General features: G+C 41.5%; 1 protein-coding gene across 1 annotated transcript; it reads right to left on the bottom strand.

The window, feature by feature from the left end:
• Nucleotides 1-10,000: 10,000 nt before the first annotated feature.
• On the bottom strand, nucleotides 10,001-12,553 carry LOC310854605 (trace amine-associated receptor 8b; the record flags this gene model as incomplete). Its single annotated transcript, XM_083759280.1, has 3 exons — nucleotides 12,453-12,553; nucleotides 11,532-11,727; nucleotides 10,001-10,950 (listed from the first exon to the last, which is right to left on the bottom strand). The coding sequence occupies exons 1-3, from the start codon at nucleotides 12,543-12,545 to the stop codon at nucleotides 10,001-10,003; spliced, it is 1,239 nt and encodes a 412-aa protein (XP_083615406.1). The 5' UTR covers nucleotides 12,546-12,553.
• Nucleotides 12,554-21,059: the final 8,506 nt, after the last annotated feature.

Here is a 21,059-nt window from a genome sequence, read left to right as displayed (position 1 = left end):
TGCTAAGATATGATCTGTTGCTGCAATACATGTATTATTTCTGGGTTTGTGCAATAACAGCTGCAATTACATATTTATTGTGCAATATACATGCTTATAGGGATATAGGGGTTGTGCAATAACAGGAAGTATGGTTATGTGTGTGTTGTATTAGTTTCATATATTTCTAGCTTCATATGTTTTTAGTGATCTGATGCACTGATTGGTTGGCACTTTTAATTTTGTACATCATAGGAGTTATTTCACTTTGAGACAGAAGGAGTTCAGTGCTCAGAATACTTTGACTACTAGAATACTTTAACTCCTCTAAGATAACGTATCAGACTAAGCATCATGTGGTCGTCTAGCATGCTCAGAATACTTTGACTACTAGAATACTTTAACTCCTCTAAGATAACGTATCAGACTAAGCATCATGTGGTCGTCTACTACATTCATTGAATGAATTTGAATTAAAATGTGAAATTATACATAAAAAGTCTCACTGACACATTGAGGTTTTTTTAGCTTATCATGCTGGGTCCATGGTCTTCATAGCAACATGGTCTGCACATAAAACACTCCAAAGCCAATACAATGCTGGACAAGTTTTCATTACGAAATGAGTGTGCAAAACCATATCTATATTACATTCTTTATAGGGTCAATATCTGCGTGTGACAATATAGGGGTCCACATATTCAATGCATGATAATTGATGAACTACCACTAAGCTGCTACTCTACAATGGTTATCATACAAAAATGTGACGTAGAGATGTACAGATAGTCAAAAATTCAAACAAGAATTTGCCCACCCATTTCGTAATTCACACTCAAATTGGGGTCGGGCTCATACATGCTAAAATGACTGAGAGACACTTGTTCCAAACATGCAAAAATATTCAAATGTCTGAAAAGCAAATGACTAAGAGCCTTTTGCTTACTTGCAAATCATTCTTTCACAAGACAGAAGTCATTCATTTTCCAGAATTGCTGTACTGAATGGATCAGCAACTTGTAAAAGGCTGATGTGAAAAATGCGGGGCAGAGGTTTTTCCTTGGCCTATAGGGAGTGTGTATGCAAAGTTTTACACAGATTGATCCAGCTGTCGGGTAAATCGTTATAGTGCCACCATGAGGGCGTTTTGAAAAATGTTGGGTGGCATTTCTTCCTTGGCTTATAGTTGGAATGTGCGTGCACTGCAAATCTTCACACTATCACACTCTGCCTTCATAATTTTAGTTTGTTCAAATTAAACGGACCATTCCTCCCATTCCTGCAAACTTTGGAAGGCAATCTTAGCCAAAATGACAGATCCGTCTTGATCACACAATAGATATACTGTGTGCCGAATATTCATATAATGTTTGGACAAAATCTGGAAGAGTTATAGCCAAAAATGTGTTTTGCTAAAATCGGCCTGCTGGTGGCGCTATAACAGGCCGACAGGACAGGGGGCAAAACATAGTCTGGCCGTTTGGACGTAAATTCTCCTTTCATTGTCAATGGCAAATTTGACACGTGTTTATTGTGTTTGTGAATTAGCAGACCATGAGTCACACAGCTTAAACACAACTCTTCTTTACTTCCAAATTCAGAGTAAATATAACAACCAACGGCAAAGCCTCATTCTCACACTGTTGTAGCTCCCCTCAAACTCAATGAAGTATAGTCGAGCCCAGACAATCCCCCCCAATCATCACAAAGGCAACACAGACAATATGCAACGAGCGCAGCACAATCAAACAGCTGTCAGTGAGACATAACAGTGTTGTGACGAAAAAAAGCTGTATAGCCTATAAGCCGGTGACTGAGGTCAGGCTGTCCCAATGGATTGTGGAAGCCATTCAGAAGGCTTACTCCAGCAGAGGTACTCTACCACCTGTGGGGTTGAGGGCTACCCGCAGTGTGGCAGCATCCTGGGCTCTATACAAGGGCATATCGGTACAGGATGTTTGCTTGGCGGCGAACTGGGCCAAAAGATACACTACCAAGGCTGTTGCCTCAGAAAGTGACTCATCCACCCACAAGCTCAAATCAGATACAGACGCAGAGTTATATTAAAGCATATACCATGGTCGTGAAATGTCAGACACATGAGAAGTGCATTTTCTGAGTAGTAACAGTTATAGACATACTGTACAATGTACAACATATACATACACCCGACAACATATACATACACCCGACAGCGACAGTAACCGAGATGTTTCTTTAGATCAATTCCCAGCGGAATAATTAGTGACCAATTTGTGAGTGAGTCTCAGATTCATTTCAGGCCTTGAGCCTCCCAGGCCAGTACTGTCACTCTCTCTCTTTCTCTCTCTCTCTCTCTCTCTCTCTCTCTCTCTCTCTCTCTCTCTCTCACACACACACACACACACACACACACACACACACACACACACACACACACACACACAGAAGTACCATTGGGGTGAGTTTGTTTATTTCATTGAGGGGCTGGGGGGAGGAATATGCTTTTATCACATCGCTGCTGACGTTAGCGGTCAACCTCTCTCCCCCTCTCTTTTGGACTAATGTTTTCTAATATCTTCACACTCTCTGTTGAGGTGGTTAGTGCCCTGTGAAGAGGGCACCATGGACAAGCCTGATTTATACATCCTCATATAACGTGATATTATATATTTATACTCCCTGCCTAATGCTTAATTATACTCAAATTGAGTATAATTAAGCATTAGGCAGGGATATATAATATCATGTTTAGCTCTGCATTGTGACAAATCACCTTCCCATGTGAGAATATCTACCCTTATTATGGTTGGTAGCTGTTGGTAAGGACAACGCAAACCACACAGTGAAGGTTTTTTGATTGATTGATTGAAATATTTATTAACAGTTTGTAGAATTTACAGTACATTTTAAGCACAAACTCAATACAAAGACTGTTAACTGTGAGTGGACGACCCAATTAAGCATTACACTTGTTTACAACAGGGTCCACATTGTTCAATTCATCAAAACATTTAGAGACATACAAACATTTAGAGACATACAAATAGACATTTCTATGTAGCTAAAGAACAGAACAGGAATTCATCATATAGGAAGCAAAAAAGGGAAAAGATACATTATACAGTGAGGGGAAATGGGGGTGGGGGGGGGTGGGGGATTCAGATTTTTCAGAGGCCAGTTTCGAATTGCAGCCATCCGTAGGTGCCCTTTGAGAGCGGTTTTGAAGGAGTCAAGGGATTCACATGTCTTAATGACTGTTGGTAGGGCGTTCCACATTTTGGTGGCATAGGAGCGAAAATAATTTAGTCCCTTGTTTGTGCCGAATCTGGGTTGTACATGGTTTGTTGCACTCCCTCTGGTGTTGTGGGTGTGGACTTCGTTTATATTAAGGAAGTATTTAGACAGGTACATGGGTATCTTGGTGGTGTATCGAATCTTGTGGACCAGACCCATTGCAAGATGCTGTACTCTGTCGTCGACCCTAAGCCATCCCAGCCTGTCAAAGTGGGCAGGGGTGAGGTGGGTTCGGGGGGTGAGGCCAAGTAGGAGCCTGACCAGTTTGTTTTGGGAGGTCTGGAGCCTTGTTTTAAGGGCCTTTGAGGTGCTGTGGTACCAAGAGGTGGATGCATAGTCAAAGAAACCTTGTACGAGGGCTCCTGTTAAGGTCTTCAAGGTGTTTTTGCTGACCAGTGAGGAGATCCTGTAAAGGAATCTTGTTCTTTGATTGACTGTTTTGATTACGTTGGTGGCCATTTTATCACCGGAAAGATTGGCCTCCAGGATGGAACCTAGGTAGGTAATTTGATCTTTTCGTGTGATAATATTGTCACCCACTCTAACCAAGAAGCCATCTGCCTTGCTGAGATTACTATTTGATCCGAAGAGGATGGATTCAGTTTTTCCCAGGTGTAAGGATAGTTTGTTATCAGCGAGCCAGGTGCAGATTCTACCGAGTTCAGAGCTGAGGGTCTTTTCAACCTGCAGTTTGTTCCTGTCCGAGACCAGCAGTGCTGAGTCATCTGCGAACAGGAACAAGTTGCAGTCACAAGCTGAAGTCATGTCGTTAACATATATTAGGAACAGTAAAGGCCCTAGTATGCTTCCTTGTGGGACGCCACAGCTCACTGGGAGGGGAGGGGACAGTGTTCCGTTCACCTCCACCATCTGTTCTCTCCCCTCCAGGTAGGATTGCATCCAGCTCACTGATGTGCTATCAAAACCAATAGCTTTAAGCTTGTTAACCAGTATGGAGTGGTTCACGGTGTCAAAAGCCTTTTGGAGGTCCAGCATGACCATGCCGCAGTATTTTCCAGCGTCCACCTCGTGTTTGATGTGGTCGCTCAAATAGAGGAGGCATGTGTCAGTGGAGTGGGATGTTCTGAACCCAGATTGGAACTCGTACAGCAATTTATTAGTGGCAAGATACTTTTCAACCTGTTCATAGACTATTTTTTCCATCACTTTCGAGATGGAGCTTAGAATAGAAATAGGGCGGTAGTTGCCGGGTTCTAATTTACTCCCTTTTTTGTACAGGGGGGTTACTTTGGCCAGTTTAAAATCTTGGGGGACCTGTCCCTGTTTGATGGAGAGGTTTACTATGTGGGTGATGACGGGAGCAATGGAAATGGCTCTCTGAGAAATTTGGAGGGAATATTGTCATGGCCAGTGGCCTTGTGGGGTTGGAGGGCACTCAGTTTTTTAAGTACCTCCTCAGTTGTTACCATTGCCATTTTAAAATCATCTTTACAAACACCTAGGTTTTTGTAGAAGGCTTTGATGTGCTCTACACCAAAACGCCCAGAGTGGGAGGGCAGTTTGTTAACCAGCATTGTTGCAATGTTTGTAAAGAAGATGTTCAAGTGGTTGGCTACATCAAGCTTGTCAGTGATGAGGGTGTTATTCGATTTGATGTTTATGTTAGTAAATCTGGTTTTTAGTTTCTGACCACAGCCTAGTTGGTTGTTTAGTAGCTTCCAAAGCTCCCGAGGATTGTTTTTAATTTCCTCGGCTTTATCATTGATAAAGTTACTTTTTGCTGATTTGGTCATGGCAATAACACAGTTTCTTAGCTTGTTACATTGGGTTTTTAGGATGTACAGTTTAGTTTGGAGATCACTGTCGAAGCGCTTGGCTAGCATGGACTTGCATTTAAGAAGTTCAGAGCATTTGTTGTCTCTGGTTTTCATTGCAGTCAGTATGTCCGAATTCATCCATGGCTCCGAGCGGGTTTTGACCCTAACGGTTCTCAAAGGAGCCATGATGTTTAGTACTGATGTAAATTTGGTTTTAAAGCCAAGCCATGCTTCTTCGACTAGTGAGCTCCTGAGCACATCGGACCAATCCAGACTCTCCAGTTCAAGGTTAAAGGCCTCCTATTAATATCGCTCAACGCGGAAAAAGCATTTGATAGGGTCGAGTGGGACTATCTCTTTTACACTTTACAAAAATTTGGCTTCGGTCCGAGGTTTGTTTCATGGATTAAGGTGCTTTATTCCTCTCCAGTGGCGGCTGTTCGAACGAATAACAACCTATCCCCCTATTTCCCTCTTAATCGAGGAAATCGTCAAGGTTGCCCACTGTCTCCCCTTTTATTCGCCGTCGCTGTCGAGCCGCTAGCAATTGTGCTACGTGGAGAAATTGGTATCAAAGGAATTATAAGACACGGTTCGGTACATAAAGTATCCCTCTATGCTGACGACATGCTCCTTTATATGTCTGATCCTTTAGTTAGCCTACCCAAAGCACTGGATTTGTTAAAGGACTTCGGTAAAATATCAGGATACAAAGTCAATATACAGAAAAGTGAGATAATGCCTGTGAATGATGCTGCCAAATTAGTTGTGCTCGACTCATTCTCCTTTAAAATAAGCCCACATAAATTTAAACACTTAGGAATTTGGATTGCGCATGATTTTAAGGACCTTTTCAAAGAAAATTTCCCCCCACTGGTACTCCGTTTGAAACAAGATATGGAACGTTGGAACATACTACCTCTCTCATTAGGAGGTAGAATAAATACGATCAAAATGAATGTTATGCCCAAATTTCTATACCTGTTCCAATGCATCCCTGTCTTCTTATCCAAATCCTTTTTCTCTTCCATTGATAAGTTGATATCGGAGTTTATATGGAATAAGAAAAACCCTAGAATACGTAAAAGCATGCTACAGCGGCACCGACAGGACGGCGGGTTATCTCTCCCTAATTTTCTATATTATTATTGGGCTGCCAACATAAAGGTGATGTTGTGTTGGAGGGAGCTGCCGTCCCAAGACCCTGTCCCCAAATGGCTGCAATTGGAAAACCTGTCATGTGACCCCACGTCCCTAAATGCTTTCCTCTGTTCCAAACTCCCGTTAGCCGAACCTGTGTCCAAATACACCTCAAATTTAATTATTAAACACTCTGTTAAGATCTGGGCACAGTTCAGACGTGCCTTCTCACTTACTGACTTCTCAATTTGTGCTCCTATAGTAAGAAATCATAGTTTCAAACCCTCAATTATGGATGGAGCATTCAACATTTGGACTGAAAAAGGCATCACTTCAATCAGAGATCTTTTTGACGGAGGCGTTTTTATGTCTTTTGACCAGATACGATTGAAATTTGATATCCCCCGCTCTCACTTTTTCCGATTTTTGCAGCTTCGTAATTTTGTAACATCATCTATTACGGATTTCCCATCACAACCACCAGACTCCCTTTTAGACTCAATTCTAAAGCTCAATCCACACTCTAAAGGGGTAATTGGGCTAGTTTACTCCTTATTAAACTCATTTGACCTGGAACCACTTACCTCATTAAAGAATCAATGGGAGGGAGATTTGGGGACACAAATTTCTGATGATGTTTGGAAGGAAGCGCTGGATAGGATACACTCCTCTTCAATCTGTCTAAGGCATACTATTATTCAGTTTAAGGTTACACATCGCCTCCACTGGTCCAAAGTAAAACTATCTAAATTCGTTCCTACCATGGATCCTATATGTGATCGTTGCAATCAAGATCGGGCTACCCTTGCGCATGCTTTTTGGTTTTGTCCAAAGTTACATACATTTTGGCAATCAATATTTAAAACATTTTCAGATGTATTAGAAGTGCCCATAGAACCCTCTGCCACTGTTGCAGTGTTTGGAGTTATTTCCCAAGATCTACATCTTAGCCGGCAAAACAAGAATATGATAGCCTTTGCATCTCTTTTGGCTAGGCGGCAAATACTATTTAAATGGAAGGAGAAAATACCACCAACCTTTAAATCTTGGGTTAATGATGTTTTACATCATCTGACATTGGAGAAGATTCGCTACTCCACAAGAGGGTACGCCGGTGCTTTAAAATTTTACACCATTTGGCAACCTTTTTTGACACACATTGAGAGGATGAACGCGGCTGACATCAACAATCCTTAACTTATTATACTGACCCTACTGTAATTCATTTTTATTTTTATTATTATTGTCTTTATTTATTTTTATTTTTATACATAATTTGTTTGCATACTTCTATTAGTCTTCTATTATGTCTATGTATATTTGTATGTGCCTTTTATTTCATATGGTGCAAGCACTCTGGGGGAGGGGAGGGAAAAAAGGGGGAAAAAATGTTCGAGAAATGTTGTATAATATTTTCGTGTGAACATTAATAAAAAAACTTTGATCAAAAAAAAAAGGTTAAAGGCCTCCCTAGAGTAGGTTTTGAGGTCCCTAGATATGACTGTTTTGTGACAGTCAAACTTTTGTTTTTGTTTTTTGCGGGTACAGAAAATCATAAAATGATCGCTAAGCCCACATGCAATAACCCCTTTCTTGGAGATTCTGGATTTGTCCGTAGTCAGAATGAGATCAATGACAGTTTGAGTAGAATCACACACTCTTGTGGGTTGGGTAATTAGCTGACTGATACTATGCAGATCACAAAACCGACAAAATGACTTAAACACAGGAGCTTCCTTACGATGCATATCCGTATTGTAGTCGCCAATCAGGATTTTCTCTACACATTCCTCCCCAGCTAAGCACCCCTAAAGTATATCATAGAACTCATTCTGATCAGGCGGTCTATAGACAGTGCCCACTAATACTGATTTAGCATTTTTGAAAATGAATTCAACCCACACAGTTTCAATTTCATCATGCTGCAAGTCAGTACGAGTAATGTATTCAGTATCTTGGTGAATATACATGCACACGCCACCACCATGCCTGTTTCTGTCATTTCTAATGACTGAGTAATTTTCTATTTCAATCTCTGGGTCTTTAGTAGACTCATCAAGTTTAGTTTCAGAGAAACACAGTATGTTTGCCTTACCGTTTTGAAACAGATGTCTGATCTCAGGTAGAGCACAGGACTAAGGACAAAGCCACACCAGGTGCACTGACTAACTGTTAAAAAACCATTAACATGGTGAAACACATCTTGACATGACATTGACATTTCACCATGTTAATGGTTTTTTCAGACCTCCAGTTCTAGGAAACACAGAATGGGTTATTATTTCTACTCAACAGCTCTAAGGTATATTAATGACATAGTAAAATGTTGAATTCCCCTTTAATGATTATATCTGGTTTCAGTATTTATTTATGATGTATTTTCGCTGTTGTAGCGGCCAATTTGTATCGGGGTGGGGAGAGGGGCGGGGCAGGGGTCGTGAGACATGGCCAAAGCATTTCCAGGGGTCCCCAGCTAAAAACGTTGAGAAACCCTGCAGTACAGTACAGTACAGTACAGTACAGTACAGTACAGTACAGTACAGTACAGTACAGTACAGTACAGTACAGTACAGTACCAACAGCACCACTCACTTCAGACAGGTCTGATTTTTAAGTTCCTTGGAGGCACTTCAGTATGTCTACCCCACTTTCCCTCTCAAAACATTGCATGGATGCACCTGGGACGTATCCTCAGTGATGTATCCCAAGCCAAGGTCATCGGGGTTTCAGGTCTCGCAACATCATACCCCTCACTCATCTGTCCCATTAGGGACCTTTTCACAGAATCAAAGGAGGTGGTCATGATTCACCAGGATCCTGGATGGCTGGATTCTAGGCTTTCTTTTAAATCGGTCGGTATGCATTGAAAGTATATGAAAGTATTCAAAATGATTAAATGAAATCAAATGTTCTATCTTCCCAAATACATTTATTTATCTTCATTATGAATTATGCAACAGTGAATATTTATTATTTACAGCATTTCAATATCAGCAACAATGTGAATCGAAATGTTAGTCAAACTATGTAGTGAAATGTTCTGAAATCATTATTTTATCAAATGGTACACTCTAAATACAGAGCTCCACAGAACTGTGACTGTGAGATGATAAAAATGACCTTATATCAATTCATAATGCAATGTTCTTACCTAGTAAATACTATACTGCATATGGTCGAATTCTGTGTCAACCTTTTAACTTCTTCCTTTAAATATTACCCCCCACAAAACGAACCATTCTTTCATTTGCAATTACAACATTTAAGCCATGATAATATTATAATAAAACCATGAAAACTATGGCAATACCCCCCCTCCCCCACTATGAATTAGTGCAAAATCAACGTTGTGTCTGACACATGTGGCTCAGTGGTTCTCAACCTTTTCAGGCTGGGACCCCCAAAATAATTGCATTTGAACTGGGGACCCCCACCCTAGAAGCACTTGGAATTGTAGGAGTTCAGTTAAGGTATTACATTTTGGTTTTTTTCCAAATATTGTGAAAACAGCCGACCTACAAGCTCACAACGCCTCGCAATGCGAGGTATTAAAAAGGTCTTGAAAGTCCTTAATAAATGGTCACTTCACTGTCATCTGACCCACAGGTTGAGAACCACTGCATTAACTGACGGATATTTTATACAGTTACATATTATGTCTTTATCCTTGATGAAATATCATTAAGAACATAGGATAGAAGTTGAGGTAACAGATCACTGACAGAGATAAGACTTAAATAAATACTTTTTCATCCACATTTCTTTATGTTGTGGTCTTTTGACCGAGCCAACACCCCTTATAAACTAACATGGAGACTCATAAGAAGTCAAGTCATGGCGCAAGAAGTCATTTTACCAGATACAAAATGTGTGTGACTGTGTGACTTGAACTTTTCTCCATGCTGGGGGGACTGTTCCCTCTGGAAGAGCAGGGTCACGCCCTTCCTAAAACGCTGGTCCCTGACACTGTAAATTATGACATTACAGCAGCTGTTTCCCGTCAGGATCCAGAAGGCAAAGAAGGAAAAGTTACACCAGGTGTATCCTACCACGTTCCCCACCACAAACACTGCAATAGGGGAGAAGGACGCTGTGAAGGCAAACGTTAGAATGCCAATTGTTTTGGCAGCTTTGATGTCTGAAAAGGAAGGCCTATGAGGAGTCTGAGGACCACCTCCTTCTCCCCCTCCATCAAGGGAGCTTCTTTCTGAGAGAAGCTTACGTTTGCGGGAGTAGCGTTGGATGCTGGTGAAAGACAAGATGTTGACAGCCAATGTCCCACCCAGCAGCGTGAAGTCAAAGGCGGGAAACAGTAGCATGATGTTGGCGTCGGGTGGCAGTTTCCCTCCGAACCACAGTGGGGCGTAGTTGCACATACGGCTGCACTCGTTGTATTCCAGAGTAAAGCTGCTGCTGAAAATGAGTGGCGCCAGAGCCAACAGGAAGCTCGCAGCCCAGGACAGAAGTATGAGGTGTAAAGTTCGTCTCCGTGTCACCAGGGTGTCCTTGTGGAGCGGCCACATGATGGCGACACACCGCTCTACTGTCATTAGGAAGATGGTGATGATGGAAACGAAGGTGCAGCCTGCAAATACTAGGCCGATAAGCATGCAGGGCTGCCAAGGGCCCACTAATCCTCCAAATGAGGAGGGGGAGCCAGTATATCTGCTCTGGTACCAAACTGGAGGTGCGCTGGTGACCATCAGGGTGACCTCAGTGTAGACAGAGAATGGTACCACAACAACCCCCACCATCATGTCCGCTATGGCCAGGGATACTGTGAAGAGTGGGAGAGTGGCGAGAGAGAGATGTATCAGCCTCCAAAACAATGTATGTTCATTCACACTTTAAAATTCACAGTGGAATAAACCACTTGATCCCTTCCCACAACTTTAATACCTTAAATCCAACTGAAATGATCCTATAACCTCATTAAATGTCATGAGCATTACTTATATATTTAAATAACGTTTTCACTGCCCATGTCATGTCATAATTGATTACAGAGAATGCGGTGGAGTGACATTGAAAAGATACAACCTTATGGTCCTTAATAATGCTTCATTTCTACCAGCTCATTCTGACTGAGGTGGGCTCTGGATATCTCAGAAATGTACCTGCTGACAACATCATCAGCAGATATTTATGGCTATACGCAGTATTACGCATGCACGCTCGCGCACACACACGCACACACACACACACACACACACACACACACACACACACACACACACACACACACACACACAGTGTAGATTGGAGTCCCGGAGATTAAAAAAGGTAACAAATGGGGTATGTGGCCTAATCTAATGCATATTAAATTATGGACCCTTTAAATTAAGTTAAATTGTTTACCTTTCAGGTATCCCTGCGGTGTGCGGGATTGCCTTGTTTGCATGAAGACCGTTAGGGTGACCACATTTCCCACCACAATGGCGAAGGCCAGGCTGGCCATGAACACCACTGCCAGGGTACGACTGACGACGCCACAGCAACACACGTTGCAGAGAGGAGCCAGTGACTGGGCAGATGGAAGCAGGTCTGTGGTATCCTGCAGCAGGCTTATTATTATAGTTAACTATAACTAAAACTTCGGAAATAACAAAAACTAGAATTAACAAAACATTTTAGGGACGGTAACTGGAACCAAAAACGAGGGTTCACACAAAACATAAAAGTTACTAAAAACAAAAAAGTTAATATCGTTTTAGTCTTGAAAAGTAGCAAAATTAGCTGATCTACAAACTCAAAATGCCTCGTTGATTGGCTATTTTTTCTGACCTTGAATCTCTACCCTGATTAATAAAACTAATAGAAACTCAGTGTCAGTGGAGTGGGATGTTCTGAAGCCAGATTGGAACTCGTACATTAATTTATTAGTGGCAAGATACTTTTCAAATAGTCTATGAACAGGTTGATAAAATCCCTGTGAAATCTGAATCCCCCACCCCTTTTTCCCCTCACTGTATATACTGTAGGCATGCCTTTTTACCTCCTCTATGATGAATTCCTGTTCTGTTCTTTGGCTATATAGAAGTGTCTATTTGTACGTCTACTGTAAATGTTTTGATGAATTGAACAAGGTGTATTGAGTTTTGCTTGAAATGTACTGTAATTCTGCAAACTGTTAATAAATATTTCAATCAATCAATCAATCAAACTGAAACTATGCATTAAAAAAAAGATGAAACCAAAAGTCAAAACGTATGAATTTTTATATATATTATATATATATATATATATATATATATATATATATAAAAATACTATAATAACCTTGTCCTGCAGAAGTGTGGTACTTCCTGAAATGCTGATGTTGGCAAACAAGGAAGTCATCATGGCCCATGGAATGTTGTCTCTCCCTGGCATGGGTGGGTGGGTGGCAAGGTATCTTAGGAGAAGCTCCTGGAAACTGCCACCTGGATTGTTAAATAGTCCTATTACGACATAAAAGTATACAGAGGCAGTGAATTCGGTTGCAACACAGTACTATAATCAAGGCATTTTTACACCTACAATGGGTTTTTGTTTGCATACTGCGTAAATCATTAATTAAAACTACTGACAATATTTATGCAAATGTCGTATGTTTATGCATCTCTCTATTGTACCATTGTCCCCATTAACCATTACCATAGAGTACACAGAGGATCTGTTGGATGATTTATTCACAGCAACAACACTGTGCATTTAGGTAGTTATTAAGTTGGTCAACTCTTGCTCTGTAAACAAAAGCCGTTCTGTTGTACCCCCCCCTACCACTTATATTTGTACAGCGTCACAAATGGAGAATGTTGTTCCATCCGTGAGCTGATTGGTTGGGCCATCAACCCATACAGACATTTGTGGATATTATTTTTTGTTTTCATACCATTTTCTCCCCTATTTAGTCATTATGCCAATTATTTCCTCCCCATTGTGTGTTGTGACTATTGTTACTGACTCGCCTGCAAATGAGGAGCCCCCACCAGGAGGACGTAGAGACTCTGTCCTAATCTTCCTGCCCAACACTCCCTGCTGACAGGTGCCACCCTAGCCCGTAGGATTGCATACAGTAACAATTATCAATCGCCGACCTGCTGTTGCAGTTAAGCCCATATATGGAGATCCCTGATGTCATCAATATTGGCCAGCAACTGAGTCTACATCTGACCTCAAACCCTTATATCTCAGTCATTAGAAATGACAGAAACAAACACGGTGGTGTGTGTGCATGTATATTCACCAAGATACTGAATACATTACTCGTACTGACTTGCAACATGATGAAATTGAAACTGTGTTGGTTGAATTAATTAAAAAAATGCTAAATCAGTATTAGTGGGCACCGTATTTAGACCGCCTGACCAGCATGGGTTATAATAAAAGACATGCATCGTAAGGAAGCACCTGTGTTTAAGTCATTCAGTCGGTTCTGTGATCTGCATAGTGTCAGTCAGCTAATTACCCAACCCACAAGAGTGTGTGATTCTACTCAAACTGTCATTGATCTCATTCTGACCTTGGACAAATCCAGAATCTCCAAGGGGTTATTGTACAGTATGTGGGCTTAGGCCCTCATTTATCAACCGTGCGTACGCCAAAATATGGGCGCAATATGCCGACATATTCGGCATTTAACATTTCCGGCAAAGCTTGAAATTGAACGTGACAACCCTAACCCTAAACCACGTCTGCTCGGGACCTGTCGTACGTTTTGTCCTCACCTGTTTTTCTGTCGTAGAACGGCGGAGCAGCATTGTCTGACCAGCTGAGAGGCTGCCAAAGGCATCGAAACATATGTAGCCTATTCACTCCTAAAATGTTAATATAAAACTGTATGTATATGGACTACATGTAAAAAGAAAAAAATAAGAAAAAAGGAATAGACCTACAAGATGTGTCTTTGTGTCATATGAAATTTGTAGGAGCTTTCCAACTTTACAATTAAAATGGCGCTTGATTTAAGCCATTTAAACAGTGTTTTGCATGAGCGCATACAAGGATTTGGGCTGTCTGTGCTGTATAGTGTATAGTGCAATGCAGCTGCGGAGATTCCCAACATGCATGGGTAGCCTATATACATTGACATAACAACGCGTCATCAGAGCGGAGGGAGGGGCGTCAGCTGCGACTCCGCGGCTCCGCCCACCCCCCAGGGTAAGATTTGTGATTTGTGATTTGCTCTCGTTCACTGCAATGCAATTTGCGGCATTTTCAAAACAATATTGCGCAGAGTAGCGATTATCAAACGTATTTGCAATGCCATACGTTGAAAGATCTGTTGCCCGCGGACAAGGCACGTTACCTCCGCAAGTTAGATATTATCGGCATGGATGTTTGTCCGTATGTGATTAAGGATTGGAAAAAGTTGCATTGGCAGCCATAGAAAATTCTGCCCAGGGTAAAAAACCGGATGTGATGTTTTTGGGCGTTCCTGTCTTGTTAAAAAACCGGCTGTGACGTTTTTGGGCGTTCCTGTCTTGTTTCGTGTCAATGTATACTGTAGCCAAATCTACAGCAGGCCAATGTCTTTCTGGAGTTACGGTATATGCAATCTCCTCCTCGTTTAATAAAACCGACGCGTCACTCGAATGCCAAATGTACCGTGCCAGGCTGCCAGCGCAAGTGGGAACTGCATCGGAGATATAGGTATATTACCCAGCCAGCCCACCACCAGCCACACATGAGGCTATATACGGTTTTGGCTGCACATTCATATAATGACAGTTGACAGACTGGCCACTGCAGTGACTAACGACTGCGAGGCAATCTAAATAGACTGTCGAACGTGCATGGTCAGTTGGTCACGGACGGACCACTGTGATAGAGATCGAGAGACAGACAGACAGACAGGACAGGAGGAGCACCTGCAAAACAGCAGCGTGTGTGTGCCTATTTGTTATTTAATTATGGTTCACAGGTTCAGGTTTTCGTTCACTAATATATCTTGTTGTATATTAAATTAAAAATACTTTAATAATGTAATATACAACTAACAACACACAGTGAAAGTTGCTTGAAAAATAGCGATATGTGCGTGCGTGCGTGCGGGGGGTGAGGCGGGCAGCAAGGGAAGCGAAGCGAGGAGAAACAGACAGCTTTATTTAATGTGTCATGTAGGTGCGTGCGTGCATGACAGCAAGGCAAGCGAGGTGAGAGGGAAACAGACAGGGTAGGCCTACAACTTTATTTAATTCATGCAGGTGTTCGTTCTTTATTTGTTTAACAACACACCAGTTAGTTGGGCTTGCAAGTTGCGTGTGCGTGCTGTGCGTGTGTATGAGAGAGGGGGGTGAGGCGGGCAGCAAGGCACGGGAGAAACCTATTTTTTCATGTAACCATGGTTTCACGAAACGTATTGCTGTTGTTCATGTCGCAAAAACGAGGGCGAGACTAGATTTAATAGGGCGTGCCAGATCAAATTCAGCCGTGACATTTATTAACGTCAGAATGAAATTAAGGAAGGATCAGCTGTTTGCGATCACTTTATAAATGCCGTGGCGACGTGGGTGTACTACGAAACCTGCACTCGAATCTGTGGCAGATTTTACACTCGATTGATAAATGATCATTTTATGATCACTAAATACTTCCTTAATGTTAACGAAGTCCACACCCATAACACCAGAGGGAATGCAACAAATCATGTACAACCCAGATTTGGCACAAACAAGGGACTAAATTATTTTCGCTCCTATCATCCTATGCCACCAAAATGTGGAATGCCCTACCAACAGTCAAATCCCTTGACTCCTTCAAAACTGCTCTCAAAGGGCACCTAAGGATGGCTGCAATTCGAAACTGGCCCCCGTAAAATCTGAATCCCCCTCACCCCTTTTTCCCCACTGCACCCCTGTTAACTGTGAGTGGACGACCCAATAAAGCATTACACTTGTTTACAAGAGGGTCCACCTTGTTCAATTCATCAAAACATTTAGAGACGTACAAATAGACACTTCTATATAGCCAAAGAACAGAACAGGAATTCATCATAAAGGAGGTAAAAAGGGAAAAGAAACATATACAGTGGGGTGCAGTACGTTGTTCAGACTAGTCATTGGTCCGACAAATGACAACCCACCTCATCTCCTAACCTAACCATAACCGCAAGCACGGGAGCAGACGCTAATGCCCTGTCTGAATTACATGCACTCCCCAGTTAACAGTCTTTGTATTGAGTTGTGCTTGAAATGTACTGTAATTCTGCAAACTGTTAATAAATATCTCAATCAATCAATCAATCAATGGAGATCTATAGGGGCGATCTGGATTTGGGCCCTGTCCGGAGCCTGCATGGGCAGAGGCTTTTACCGGGCACTGCACTCCCTGTGGTGGTGTGGAACACGTGTGTCAGATTTGAAGTCTGTGGGGCGAACAGTTCTCGAGTTACGTGGATTACAGACGTACAGAGACGTGGCACATTTATAGATACTGTAGATAGGCTATTTCTAAACTTTCACGTCATATCTGATCCCAATATGAATGTGTGATACAGTAGATGACTATAGGGCTGAATTTAATGAGCTCACTAGAGACTGGGGAAGGGTAGGCTTGCATTACAGTACATTGAGCAAGTCAGCACGGCTAAATGGTTAAATTTAGACCAGGAAGGTCTATAATTTATTTAGGTACATTGTACAACCCTTCGGTTGAGAACAGGTTTATTCATCATGACACGCAGATCATCAGGTGCAGCACTGCAGTCAAGTGTGGAGAAATAATGATTGCTTTCCATTTCAATTACATTAATATCCCTGACCTTGAATAACTCTTTAACACACATCAAAGTTAAATAACATCTGCAGTCTAACAGGCAACAGGTTACCGCTTATGCATATTTTAAAACAAGATGGGAGTTCCACAAAGACAGTCTCTACATTAGCACGCCCAAAAAGAGATCCAAGGTTTCCATAATAAAGGTGGTAGTGTAGGCACACAAACATGTTATATATAGGCTATCGTTATTTACTGATAATAGAAAATTGTCCCTGTCTCACTGTCTGTCTGTCCCTGATGTTTAAAGTTACCGTTAAGTGTACTCTAAATTATTATCTATCATGCTGATGCATGTTCAATAAAAAGGCTGGCTCATTGAGTGATGGAGGAACGAGGTCTTAGAAAATTGATATATATTTCTTCACACAGACCCCTATCTGAAAATCTTCAGCTGTTCAGGGACCCCCAGGGGGCACACAGCTAAATTTGTTAGTAATGTCACAATTTTAACAACTTTATCCATTTATAAGTTGGCTATTAAAAAATAGCAGATGCTATTTTAGAATATGTTTTAGAAATATCGCAAATGTTTGGAAAATGTTGAATGATTTTGATATTCTTCTCTTCTAGGGCAAAAAAACAGACTATAGCAAAAAAAACCTTTTCAGATGGGGGTGCTGTGTGTGAATAGAAGCATTTTTCTTCTTTCACCCCCCCTGAATGTTACTATGTTCAGACTCAGAGTCATCATCATCAGCTTTACTACCAACCTATTTACAAAGGTTGCTGCATGATAAAATAAATATAATGTAAACAAACAACCAGTTCCATTTAGAAAGTGCTTACCAGCATGGTCACAGTTCAAGATGAGCCACTGTGGAGAATGAAAAAGCAATCCAGTATGACACTATAGAACTGTCCTTGTCTGCAAATTCTATTATGAATAGAGCGTAGAGGAGATACTGTAAGTGCACACACACACACACACACACACACACACACACAGCTAAAGACAACACAACCCCATGTTAAAGCCTAGTCGTCACACCTTAGTTCTTCATCACTCTGATTCCGTTTTCCACCTCACTGTCCTTCGCTTTCCACTTTCCCCACTCTCATTCTCTCTCTCTCTCCCTCTCTCTCTCTCTCTCTCTCGCTCTCATTCTCTCTCTCTCTCATTCTCTCTATCTCTCGCTCTCATTCTCTCTCTCTCCCTCCCTCTATCTCACTCTATCTCACTCCAGATGATTCAGGCTCCACTTCCCCGCTACACCCCCATCCCAAATAGCTTGGAGTGTGTGAACGTGTGCATGTACACGTGTTCACTGCTCACATGCATGCACGCACGCACGCACACACACACAAATACTGTACGCACATACACACATGCACATGCTACACAATTTACAAATGACAATTTAGGCATTTATCAGACTCTTAATCCAAAGCGATTCACAGTAAACAAGACACACACACATGCGCATGCACACACATTGTTCTTCCTAGAGTCAAGTGGATGTTTGAGTCAGATGTAATGAAATTCTCTGCAGGCACTCCTGAGATATCGTGCTCACAAGAAAGGGATGGAACGTAAATTCACTGTCAACTTTGACCAACAAAATATAAATGTTGTCATTTTATTCTATTAAACCATTTGTGTGAATGTTCTGTAATGCTTAACATATACCCAAAAAGGCCTTTGACCACTGTGATCAACGCATCCTTGAGTCCAAGTGGATGTTTGTACAAAATGAGATATCGTATTCACAAGAATGGGACGTGTGTGTGCATGCGTGCACACGTGCCCGAGAACAGCCACTTGCGGCCATGAGTTCAGTGTTTTCCTCGAGGTCTGCATTGTGCGTGGCTTTGATCCTTTCTGGCACACGGGTCACATCCTCTCTCCTGCCCCCAGGAAACACCCCTGCAGTGAATGTCCTGCTAACAGCAACACATATTTGATTATAATTTCAGATATAATCTGCATTTTATTGGAGAATGAAACAGATGTTCACGTTGCTGTGTGTGTATAAGCATAATGATGCTTATAGTAGCAGCATTATGACATGAACAGTATTACATGAACTTGAAAGGGACGAGGTCAGCTGTCATGCACTGCATTGCTCTAGTAACTAGAGCAATGCAGTGCATGACAGCCGACTTCGTCCCTTTCAATAAAGCATAACCTGGCTTCAGGTGGATGACATACAGTACACTGTCCAAGGCGAGAGTCCATCTACTATAGCTATATGCCATGGTTCGCTAGAATAATTTCTATAGCGTGCTGCTGAATGCTTCAGGAAACTGCAGGATAGGACGTTTGTGGCTAAAGCTTAAATTATGAATAAATAAAACACTGACAGACTAGCTCACCTGTAAGGATTATGTACATGGCATTGACAGGAACTGTCTTCACCAAACTCCTTGAATGTCTCTTTTCCTCTGTTAACTTCAGGGATAAAGTTATTATTGCAATGTGAACCGTGAATGAGAAGAGGACAAAAAAGTGTGTGTGTGTGTGTGTGTGTGCATTTATTTCAATACAATGAATTGTATTTATTCAATGCTAATGATTTGAGATGTAACTAAAGTGGAATTCTCACTGGGATACATTGAAATATAAGTAGGGCTATGATTCAGACATTGTGTGAATATAATTTTACAGCAGTAATGTCATGATGCAGAGAGAGTTGAACCCATATGCAGAGTCACAGCAAACAAGGGCAGATTTCAAAAGTATTGAAGTAATGAAGAAAAATCTTACACTGAAGTTGAACTCCGGAAAATCAAGGCTAAAGTCATACACTGGAGCAGAACGCAGGAATCAGGAATACATCTCATACTTCAGTAGAATCAGGAAACGTCGGAATGACAAGAAGTCAACACAGGAAAGATCATGCATCGGCAACAACAAACTATGAACTGACAAAGGTGGTTTGCAATGAGTCCAGTATATATATATATATATATATATATATGCGGCAGGCTGATTGTAGAAGTGTTCACAGGTGGGATGACGAGGGAGTTGGAGACAGGTGAGTAAATGGGATTGCAGTGTGGAAAGGAAAGTGGGAGTGGCCAGGGCTGACATGGTCTGTGGAGAGACAGACCCTGACATTACACACATCACAATCTGAGAATCCCATCGGCAAATAACAGAAAAACTACTTGTATAATATGGATGTTTAAGTTTAAGTGATGCCCTGAGTAACATATTGATTGCCCCTCCTATGTCCAGCTTTGAGGGTCTGTGAAAACACAAACATTGAAGACAAAAGTGTGTAAACACAAACATTGAAGACAAAAGTGTATAAACACAAACATTGAAGACGCAAATTGTGATTGGACGGAATGAGATGATGTAGAAGAGCGTCTGCAATCTATATTTTGGTGATCTAACTTGTCTGTGCAACAGATGATCAAATGATCACAATGTGAACACCTGAAGTGACCTACTTTATACTTACAGTATAATTTCCTACTTTTTAATACTATACTACAGTATACTGATTCTATTAGTTACTCAGGAAGCCATTTCAAATTGGACTGTGTGAAATGTAGGCTACGTGTCTTTATCACCAAACGTAAAAGTAGCCTTAAGCTGCAGATAAGACAGGCAGTGAACTTGGTTGTGATTTCGTGTTGTAATAAACAAGAAATCGTATCGTGACGTAGAATTAATCTCCTCTGTTCCGCACATTGATGGCCATTGGAGCCGGGAAAGCACCTAGGCTGGCGTTGCTATGGCAGCCTGTTGATAACATTCTTTCTCTGCACTTCCACTAGGCCAAGGCCACACTGATATCGAAGCAGCTGCATGTAAACTAAAATCTAAATAGACCTCTGATTGCGAGTTTGGGGCTGGAGGCAGACAGCATGGAGACCGAACAAGGAGTCAACAAGAATCTGAATGTGGCGTCAGGAAATCCATAATATAAATATGATAAAATAATATAAAGGCTAATATACTTTTACTTTTACTACTTGGTAAGTAATAAGATGCAGTGGCTGTAATTGGGTCAAGGATCTTGCTTTCGTGAGCAATGGTGTACGAGATTGGTAATAAATTGGTCAAATCATGACATTGATAGACCATCTGGGGGAAATAAATAAATAAATCATCGGCGTCGTCGTCCCACGCAATTCTAGCCTACCTAAAAGATAAAATCCACCCGCTGCTTATGG

This window comes from Protomyctophum parallelum (assembly GCF_964188405.1).
Source record: "Protomyctophum parallelum genome assembly, chromosome: 2".
NCBI classification, from domain to species: domain Eukaryota; kingdom Metazoa; phylum Chordata; class Actinopteri; order Myctophiformes; family Myctophidae; genus Protomyctophum; species Protomyctophum parallelum.
The sequence above is the reverse complement of the archived record's forward strand: the minus strand, read 5'-3'. Positions and strand labels throughout refer to the sequence as shown.